Source organism: Coregonus clupeaformis, unplaced genomic scaffold (assembly GCF_020615455.1).
Source record: "Coregonus clupeaformis isolate EN_2021a unplaced genomic scaffold, ASM2061545v1 scaf1416, whole genome shotgun sequence".
NCBI classification, from domain to species: domain Eukaryota; kingdom Metazoa; phylum Chordata; class Actinopteri; order Salmoniformes; family Salmonidae; genus Coregonus; species Coregonus clupeaformis.
Genome location: NW_025534870.1, coordinates 76,677 through 87,754, shown reverse-complemented (window position 1 = coordinate 87,754; position 11,078 = coordinate 76,677). Strand labels below are relative to the sequence as shown.

General features: G+C 43.7%; 1 protein-coding gene across 1 annotated transcript; it reads right to left on the bottom strand.

Annotated features, from left to right (window-relative positions):
- Positions 1-3,572: 3,572 nt before the first annotated feature.
- LOC121572591 lies at positions 3,573-5,690 on the bottom strand. Its single transcript, XM_041884630.2, has 6 exons — positions 5,687-5,690; positions 5,210-5,551; positions 4,654-5,004; positions 4,324-4,455; positions 4,086-4,120; positions 3,573-3,730 (listed from the first exon to the last, which is right to left on the bottom strand). Exons 1-6 carry the CDS (start codon positions 5,688-5,690, stop codon positions 3,590-3,592), a joined length of 1,005 nt encoding a protein of 334 aa, XP_041740564.2. The 3' UTR covers positions 3,573-3,589.
- Between the last annotated feature and the right edge of the window lie 5,388 nt (positions 5,691-11,078).

Here is an 11,078-nt window from a genome sequence, read left to right as displayed (position 1 = left end):
GGTTAAAGAATGGTTAAATAGAAAGGCACCTCTTCTGTGATAAGAAATAGATGTGTGTTAGTGTTCTTCCATTTTTAATGGTGTGATGGAGCCTGACACATATTCAGCTAAACTGCTATTCCATTTAATCATATTATATTTTTTATATGTGGTTGCAGAGATGTTCTGTAGACAGAGAATAGAGATGTACAGATTGGCTTGCGAAAGTATTCACCCACAATGGCATTTTTCCTATTTTGTTGCCTTACAAGCTTGAATTAAAATTGATTTTTTGGGGGGGGGTTGTATCATTTGATTTACACAACATGCCTACTATTTTGAAGATGCTAAATATTTTTTATTGTGAAACAAACAAGAAATAAGACAAAAAAACTGAAAACTTGAGCGTGCGTAACTATTCACCCCCCCCCCAAAGTCAATACTTTGAAGAGCCACCTTTTGCAGCAACAACAGCTGCAAGTCTCTTGGGGTATGTCTCTATAAGCTTGGCACATCTAGCCACTGGGATTTTTGCCCATTCTTCAAGCAAAACTGCTCCAGCTCCTTCAAGTTGGATGGGTTCCATTGGTGTACAGCAATCTTTAAGCCCCAAGTAGCTCAGTTGGTAGAGCATGGCGCTTGCAACGCCAGGGTTGTGGGTTCGTTTCCCACGGGGGGCCATTATGAAAGTGTATGCACTCACTAACTGTAAGTCGCTCTGGATAAGAGCATCTGCTAAATGACTAAAATGTAAATTGTCCTGCTGGAAGGTGAACCTCATATCTCTGGAAGACTGAAACAGGTTTCCCTCAAGAATTTCCCTGTATATAGCGTCATCCATCATTCCTTCAATTCTGACCAGTTTCCCAGTCCCTGCTGATGAAAAACATCCCCGCAGCATGATGCTGCCACCGCCATGCTTCACTGTGGGGATGGTGTTCTCGGGGTGATGAGAGGTGTTGGGTTTGCGCCAGATATAGCGTTTTCCTTGATGGCCAAAAAGCTCAATTTTAGTCTCATCTGACCAGAGTACCTTCTTCCATATGTTTGGGGAGTCTCCCACATGCCTTTTGGCGAACACCAAACATGTTTGCTTATTTTTTTCTTGAAGAAACTGGTTTTTTTCGGGCCACTCTTCCGTAAAGCCCAGCTCTGTGGAGTGTACGGCTTAAAGTGGTACTATGGACAGATACTCCAATCTCCGCTGTGGAGCTTTGCAGCTCCTTCAGGGTTATCTTTGGTCTCTTTGTTGCCTCTCTGATTAATGCCCTCCTTGACTGGTCCGTGAGTTTTGGTGGGCGGCCCTCTCTTGGCAGGTTTGTTGTGGTGCCATATTCTTTCCATTTTTTAATAATGGATTTAATGGTGTTCCATGAGATGTTCAAAGTTTCTGATATTTTTTTATAACCCCACCCTGATCTGTACTTCTCCACAACCTTGTCCCTGACTTGTTTGGAGTGCTCCTTGGTCTTCATGGTGCCGCTTGCTTGGTGGTGCCCCTTGCTTAGTGGTGTTGCAGACTCTGGGGCCTTTCAGAACAGGTGTAAATATACTGAGATCATGTGACACTTAGATTGTACTCAGGTGGACTTTATTTAACTAATTATGCGACTTCTGAAGGTAATTGGTTGAACCAGATCTAATTTAGGGGCTTCATAGCAAAGGGGGTGAATACATATGCACGCACCACTTTTCCGTTATTTCTGTTTTCAATTACTTTTGCACAGTATAAATGAATGATTTATTATGTTAAAAACACACAGTCATACAGCAAAAATGGGATTCTCTGTCAGATTATTTCTTACAAGCTGTAAAAAGTTATGGCTATTTAAGACATTACAGGATCATTATATACAGTGGGGAAAAAAAGTATTTAGTCAGCCACCAATTGTGCAAGTTCTCCCACTTAAAAAGATGAGAGAGGCCTGTAATTTTCATCATAGGTACACGTCAACTATGACAGACAAAATGAGAAAAAAAATCCAGAAAATCACATTGTAGGATTTTTAATGAATTTATTTGCAGATTATCGTGGAAAATAAGTATTTGGTCAATAACAAAAGTTTCTCAATACTTTGTTATATACCCTTTGTTGGCAATGACACAGGTCAAATGTTTTCTGTAAGTCTTCACAAGGTTTTCACACACTGTTGCTGGTATTTTGGCCCATTCCTCCATACAGATCTCCTCTAGAGCAGTGATGTTTTGGGGCTGTCGCTGGGCAACACGGACTTTCAACTCCCCTCCAAAGATTTTCTATGGGGTTGAGATCTGCAGACTGGCTAGGCCACTCCAGGACCTTGAAATGCTTCTTACGAAGCCACTCCTTTGTTGCCCGGGCGGTGTGTTTGGAATCATTGTCATGCTGAAAGACCCAGCCACGTTTCATCTTCAATGCCCTTGCTGATGGAAGGAGGTTTTCACTCAAAATCTCACGATACATGGCCCCATTCATTCTTTCCTTTACACGGATCAGTCATCCTGGTCCCTTTGCAGAAAAAACAGCCCCAAAGCATGATGTTTCCACCCCCATGCTTCACAGTAGGTATGGTGTTCTTTGGATGCAACTCAGCATTCTTTGTCCTCCAAACACGACGAGTTGAGTTTTTACCAAAAAGTTCTATTTTGGTTTCATCTGACCATATGACATTCTCCCAATCCTCTTCTGGATCATCCAAATGCACTCTAGCAAACTTCAGACGGGCCTGGACATGTACTGGCTTAAGCAGGGGGACACATCTGGCACTGCAGGATTTGAGTCCCCTGGCGGCGTAGTGTGTTACTGATGGTAGGCTTTGTTACTTTGGTCACAGCTCTTTGCAGGTCATTCACTAGGTCCCCCCGTGTGGTTCTGGGATTTTTGCTCACCGTTCTTGTGATCATTTTGACCCCACAGGGTGAGATCTTGCGTGGAGCCCCAGATCGAGGGAGATTATCAGTGGTCTTGTATGTCTTCCATTTCCTAATAATTGCTCCCACAGTTGATTTCTTCAAACCAAGCTGTTTACCTATTGCAGATTCAGTCTTCCCAGCCTGGTGCAGGTCTACAATTTTGTTTCTGGTGTCCTTTGACAGCTCTTTGGTCTTGGCCATAGTGGAGTTTGGAGTGTGACTGTTTGAGGTTGTGGACAGGTGTCTTTTATACTGATAACAAGTTCAAACAGGTGCCATTCATACAGGTAACGAGTGGAGGACAGAGGGGCCTCTTAAAGAAGAAGTTACAGGTCTGTGAGAGCCAGAAATCTTGCTTGTTTGTAGGTGACCAAATACTTATTTTCCACCATAATTTGCAAATAAATTCATTAAAAATCCTACAATGTGATTTTCTGGAAACAAAAATTCTCAATTTGTCTGTCATAGTTGACGTGTACCTATGATGAAAATTACAGGCCTCTCTCATCTTTTTAAGTGTGAGAACTTGCACAATTGGTGGCTGACTAAATACTTTTCCCCCCACTGTACATCTAACATACAGACAATGTTAAAATTACATTTTTTTGTTGCATTGTAAATTCCATACTAATTTCAATTACTAAAAGCTGTTTCATTAGGCTACAAATAGTTTAAAAAAATGTTATTCTTGATGTCTTTGTGACAGTGGTGATATCTTTCACTGCTGCTGCAGGTATCTGACCTCAGAGTACACTGCATCCTCTCTGCTGGTCTTCTCTCTTGCTCTTCTAGAGGAGGAGGAGTTCTTCTTGGGGGTGAAACTCACAGCTGCATAGTTCAACACATCACTGTCTTGATTCTGAGGGGGGTGGAGCCATGAGAAAATACATTATGATGATAGCATGATCTACTATATAATGTTTATATTCTCCCGTGGAAGAAAACACTCCACAAAAGACAGGACTGTTCAGACTGTACACCCACTACAATGACCTGACAGTCAGTGGAACAGTGACAGACAGAAGTTTCATGGAAAAATTAATAACGTTCACAAAGATCAGAAGGCTTCATCTAGTAAAGTGACCTATTACTTCCAATAAAGCTTAATAACATATAAAGCACAAACAGCTGAATACTAGCCGTAAGGAAAGGTAAATGGCAGTTTCTTGTAAAAACTGAAAATATACTTTGTTTATAGATGTTGACAAATGTACCTGATTGCCCTGGGACGTTGGGACGTCTGTCCTCCCTTCAAAGAGATTGAAATAGAGGAAGGCCACCTATTATTTTTATGACAATCTCTTTTTAACCTCCTGTAGTTAATTAACAATGCTTATACTTTGGTCATTTAACTGATATTTACAGAAGGTACATCGCATAGAGATGCATGAAACATTAGATACATCAGCTATAACGTTAGATACATTGGATACATTAGATATACAGTAATACCTCTGCTATCTCTGTTCTGAGTCTTGCACAGCGCCCAGACAAGTAGAAGGGTCACTATCCCCAGAACGATGTTGGAGACGACCAAGGCCAGAACAGTAGGACTCAGATCAAATGGAGGATCATGCTCTGGAACTGTGGAAAGGATATCAGGGAATTCATATTGTATTCATGAGCGCTTAGGAAGATCATCAAACAATAAAATATGGCATCAAAAGCTAATGGTGATATTGTATAGCTTGTTGAGACAAATGTATATGATCATTTGGAGGTAGGCCATTTGCATAAATATACAGTATTGTTGGGGATATTTACAGATTAAATGGGATTTACCTTGAATGTCCAGCTTGGTCCCGTTCCCAAATAGTATCTCCCAACATGAGGCCACAGCACAGTAATAAGTCCCAGCATCAGAGAGGCTGAGGTTCCTCTTGTGGAGGTTGTAGACACAGCTCTGTGTAGGAGTCCCAGCCTCAGGGCTTTTCTCACACTGATCATGCCTGTTTCCATGGGTGTAAATGATTCCTGGACGGGATTCTCCTGAGCCATGTCTGAACCAATAGACACTGTGTTGTCCTACACAGGTCTCAGTGTGTATTGTACAGTTCAGAGTCACAGAGTCTCCTGGCTGGACTGACTCAGACACAGGCTGCTGGAGCACAGACATGTTTCTGGACCCTGATCCTGACAAGAGGGTTTATAAGTCAGTAAATCTGTTCTCTATGTTGTGTCCCAACTTAACAATGTTGAAATCATACACAGTAATATCTGATGATGCAAATACAGCATCATTAAACCATTGTATCCAAAACGTAATGTGGAAAAGCCCTCAAGATTATAGTTGCAGAACATTAGTTACTATTTCCTTTCATTCAAAATTCAGTTGTACCTTTCACAATAAGAATGGCTCCTTCTTCAAACATCACCTGGTTGGCATAAGAGTTCCCACAGTAATATGTGGCTGAATCAGAGAGCTGAATGTCTGAGATCTTTAGGTGATTCATTCCTTCACCGCTTTGCACTGAGAAGCGAGTGTTACCCTTAAATTCATCGTAAAATGTTGCATTCTTGTTATACTTGTAAAATACTGATAAGATTTGAAGATTGTCACCCATTGTTTGCTTGTACCACATAAAGTACAGTGCCAGGTTGCCTTTATAGAAGCAGTGCAAAGTCACTGTCTCTCCAACATTGGCTGTAACAAGATGAATTTCCGAGGATTGTGCAGCAGCTAGAATACAGACAGAGACATCATCCATCACTTACAAAAGTCCTTTATATACCCAAAAAATACATCTATTAATTGCATCAATAATGTACCTGAGTGTACATCCCTTAAGCAGAGCAATATAAAAGTTGGACTTACCCATCTCTACAAGAAGTGCCAGTAACAGACTCAGTGTGATCATCTTTGAAGTTGTCCTCTTCACAACCTGTATCTTGAGTGGAAACAGTCCTCCCATGTAGACAACACTTCAACAATGGGGTTATTGGTGATTGGTCGAACTGGACGCGTCATTTTTGTTAACACCTTCTTCAGCCCATCATGGTCTTCGTAACTGAAAATCACTCATATAATCCATGCAAAATCAACCAATGCTTACTGTATAGGATATTTTCTAGAGGGTGGATGAAGCATACACAATTTGTTGTGTCTAGATGATAATTGATTATTTTTTTAACATTGTATAGTTTTCTTTTTAGGTACCAGCTGAATCAAAGATGTCCAATACTCAGGCATGGCGTAAAGAGAATATATGAATATCCTTCAGTAAAGTGGGTTAAAAGTATAATGTTATCTGGTAAGTATGCAGTACATTTTCAAGCATACATTACACATACATGTACCTGTATGCTCTTGGTGTCAAACTCAGTTGTGTGTCTTAGATAGGTTTAGCCCCACCCCATGCAACAGTTACAGACAGCACTCTTGATGACCTATAGGAGGACTGTTATACATTGAACATATTCTGACATGTAGGGTGAACAGGGCTGGAGCATTACTGTGAGGGTATGTGGGGGAAACACCAACAGAGTGAAAGTCAGTCTTATCCCTGTCATTAATTTACTAACTCAAGTGTTATTTCTGAACCAATACACACGGTGTTCTCCTACACAGGTCTCAGTGTGTATTGTACAGTTCAGAGTCACAGAGTCTCCTGGCTGGACTGACTCAGACAAAGGCTACTGTGCAACAGACATGGTGTTGGACTCTAAATCTGAAAAGAGTGACAGATTAAGATCATGGTGTGTCAATTGTATTGGCCTGCTAGATATATTTATTGGCAATTTCTTATGGATATTTAGAGTTTCATGGATGCAAAATGAAAATCCCAAATAAAAAACTAAGTTAGTTTACCTTTGACAATCAAAACAGCTCTGTCACGATCGTTACAAGAAGCGGACCAAGGCGCAGCGTGATAGGCGTACATACTTTATTTAGTACACTCACAACACGAACCAAAACAACAAAAACGATACGTGAAGTCCTAGGTTAACACCAAAACAAACCTTACGGAACAAGATCCCACAAACAACAGTGCAAAACAGGCTGCCTAAGTATGGTCCCCAATCAGAGACAACGAGCTACAGCTGCCTCTCATTGGGAACCAACCGGCCAACATAGAAAACACGATCTAGAATCTAAACATAGAAAATATAACATAGAAACTACACACCCTGGCTCAACATTTCAGAGTCCCCAGAGCCAGGGCGTGACAGTACCCCCCCCCCAAAGGCGCGGACTGCGACCGCGCCATACAAACACAACAGGGTAGGGGCCGGGTGCGCATTACGCCTCGGAGGCGGATCCGGCTCCAGGCACGACCACCACTTTCTCTCCACCTCCCCGTTGCGCCCCTGATCTGGTCTGGCACCGCTGACTGGAGCTGGACCCGACGACGGTGGATCAAACCGTACAGGCTCCGGACTGGAGCCGCTGGCCGGAGCTGGACTGGACACCGGTGGAGCGGATTGCTCTGGCTCCGGAGTGGATCCGCTGACTGGAGTTGGACCGGACCCCGTTGGAGCGGATTGCTCTGGCTCCGGAGTGGAGCAGCTGAGTGGAACAGGCACGGGCCGTGCCGGACTGGACACACGCACCACTGGCTTGGTGCGGGGAGCAGGAAACGGGCCGGACCGGGCTGACAACCGCACCACTGGCTTGGTGCGGGAGTAGAACGGGCCGGACCGGGCTGACGACGCGCACCACTGGCTTGGTGCGGGGAGCAGGAACGGGCCGGACCGGGCTGGCGACGCGCACCACTGGCTTGGTGCGAGGGGCAGGAACAGGCCGGACCGGGCTGGCGACGCGCACCACTGGCTTGGTGCGGGGAGCAGGAACGGGCCGGACCGGGACTGGCGACACGCACCACTGGCTTAGTGCGGGGATCAGGAACGGGCCGGACCGGAACGGGCCCTATAAACCTCCGCTCCTTCTGCTGCCTAACCAGCTCCTCTCGCCGTGCCTCTACACTCTCCTTCTCCCTTAACGCCTCCTGTAGCTCCTCCCTCTGACCAATTAACTCCTGCTCCCTCTGGACCAATAGCCCCCGTAACCTGGTGGCCTCCTCTCCTAGTCTGCAGCTTCGCCCTGTTGCTGCCTCCTGCCGCCTCGTCGTCCACGCCGTGTGCCCCCCCCAAAAAATTTATTGGGGTTGCCTCTCGCTTGTCTGTCGACGGCCCGGTTGGCGCCGTTTCTCCTCTCTACAGCGCGCCTCCACAGTTTCCTCCCACAGACGGCGATCCATTCCGGCCTGGATTTCCTCCCAAGTCCAGGATCCCTTCCCAGTCCAGGATCTCCTCCCAAGTCCAGGCTGTCTGCTCCTGGACACGCTGCTTGGTCCTATTTTGGTGGGATCTTCTGTCACGATCGTCATAAGAAGCGGACCAAGGCGCAGCGTGATAGGCGTACATACTTTATTTAGTACACTCACAACACGAACAAAAACGATACGTGAAGTCCTAGGTTAACACCAAAACAAACCTTACGGAACAAGATCCCACAAACAACAGTGCAAAACAGGCTGCCTAAGTATGGTCCCCAATCAGAGACAACGAGCTACAGCTGCCTCTGATTGGGAACCAACCGGCCAACATAGAAAACACGATCTAGAATCTAAACATAGAAAATATAACATAGAAACTACACACCCTGGCTCAACATTTCAGAGTCCCCAGAGCCAGGGCGTGACAAGCTCCTTCTCCAAATTTGACTTTGCCCACTTCAATAGCACCGCAGTAGTATGTAGCTGAGTCCCCTAACTGGGTCTTGGAGATGTTCAGGTTAAAGCTGTCACCTCCTCTCTTCACACTCAGACCTTTAGTCCCAGTGATGTCCTTGGTAAAGTTATATAACTTAACAATTTGTTTGAGAATTAGAAATATCATAAACAGTGACACCATCTTTGAATATATCATCTTGGGTGGAGAAAGTCTACCCATGTGTACAAAACTTCAACAATGGGCTAATGGGTGATTGGTTGAACTGGACCCAATCTTCTTTGTTAATGCCTGATTCAGACGACCATGGTCTTGTGGTCTATTGCACCCTACAGAGTCACACAGTCTACTGGCTGGACTCACTGAGACACAGGATGCTGTAGAATGTAAGTAACTGTCTTGAAGGTTTTACTTGTTTGGTGATTTATGGTTTTCTCACCTCTCTGGAGAACACTGGGTCAAAATAGTAGACTATTAGTTTTCTCACCTCTCTGGAGAACACTGGGTCAAAATAGTAGACTATTAGTTTTCTCACCTCTCTGGAGAACACTGGGTCAAAATAGTAGACTATTAGCTTTCTCACCTCTCTGGAGAACACTGGGTCAAAATAGTATAGTAGTACTCCTGAGTGGCGCAGTGGTCTAAGGCACTGTATCGCAGTGCTAACTGTGCCATTAGAGATCTTGGTTTGAATCCAGGCTCTGTCGCCGCCGGCCGCGACCGGGAGACTCATGGGCGGCGCACAATTGGCCCAGGGTAGGGGAGGGAATGGCCGGCAGGGATGTAGCTCAGTTGATAGAGCATGGCGTTTGCAACGCCAGGGTTGTGGGTTCGATTCCCACGGGGGGCCAGTATAAAAAAAATATGTATTCACTAACTGTAAGTCGCTCTGGATAAGAGCATCTGCTAAATGACTAAAATGTAAAAAATGTAGTAGTTTTCTCACCTCTCTCGAGAACACTGGGTCAAAATAGTAGACTATTAGTTTTCTACACTTACTTTAGTTAAATTGATTTATCTTGCCTCCATTGCAGAAGACCAGCAAAACCAAGTGTACCTAAAGTATTTGAAAGAAAACTATTATTATTTTGAACAGGTCATTCAGTGGTTACAGTATTCCAGATGACCCATAGGAAGGCTATTATACATTGAACATGTCTTGTCTTGCAGTTAAGAGCATTGGGACAGTAACCGAAAGGTCGCTGGTTCGAATCCCCGAGCCGACTAGGTGAAAAATGAGACTGCATGATTGGACACCCCAGCCTAATATAATCAATTCATGACACACTTTATCCACTCTGCATCACTCTCTGGTTAGTGTGGTTCTCATAGGAGGCAATCTATCTACCTGCAGTAGTCCTAGAACACTTGTCTGATTGAGAATGTACTAGTTCTCCCATGACATCATCATAAAATGGCCCCTCCCCCTGAGCCCATAGATATCGAATAGATGGTGCTGTATTACACATTACATGATATGCTTAACCTGGAGAGCTCAAATAGAGTTCATTAGCAGTTCTTTGCAGTTTGAGACTGATTTCAGATAACTATATACATCCGAGAAAGTTTATAAAGAACCGGTTTGCAGTTACTCTAAGCTGTCAGAAGGAACATGAACAACAGTAACAAATGTGAAAACAACAGACTGACGCCAGATAGACATCCTGCTGAAAACCACAGAGACACAGAGAGCAGGTAGGAGGGTCCTGTGTGTACAAGGCCAGCAGGCCTAACCAAAGCCTATATATGGCCTCGAGCAGATCGCAAGTACCTGTGAACTTGTTAGCTGTGTGTGGGTGGATGTGAGTGTCATGCTATCAACACATCTAAAAGAAGGTCAAGACATTTCAGAGGAGATATGACCAAGGTTGTGTGCCTTACTTATACAAACACTCTGGAACTCAATGACAAAACTACACACTCAAACACATGAGTCATTGTCTTCATCATACAGATCACTCTATGTCTTGTTTCATTTTGAGTGATTGTTTTTCCTTGTTACTAAGTTACACTTTATTATAACTATGTTGAGGGTAGTAGTAATGATCCAGTGATGATGACTGCCTGGCCTTTTAGGTGGTTGCTACTTAAAGCAACTGGAAATTATTTCTAACATGTTATAGATGTGTAATAAGCATGTAATATCTATATTACCTTGTTATAGATTCTTGAACTATCACAGAAAAGCAAGTTGTCAATGATACTTAATCAAATTAGTGAACATTTTGACAACTACAAGTTGCTGCCAAATCTACTGTTGAGGCAGTTATGAGGACTTCCATGTACACTGCTGCTCCCTGTTGAAAGACAAATGGATTGCAGTCCTGCAAGGTGCACTTATACATATTCACATTTTGTCAATAGTTTTTAAAAACTGCTCAGTTACTATGTGAACATTGTCATATTTGAAATCAGTCTCTCAACCATATCAATACTTTTCAAAGTACATTCAGCTGACAAGTTTATTTTAGTTCAGTCTTTTCTTTTGGAGAGAGAGAGAGTTGTGCTCTTAGTGGCATGGATGTTTGTGGTTTTGA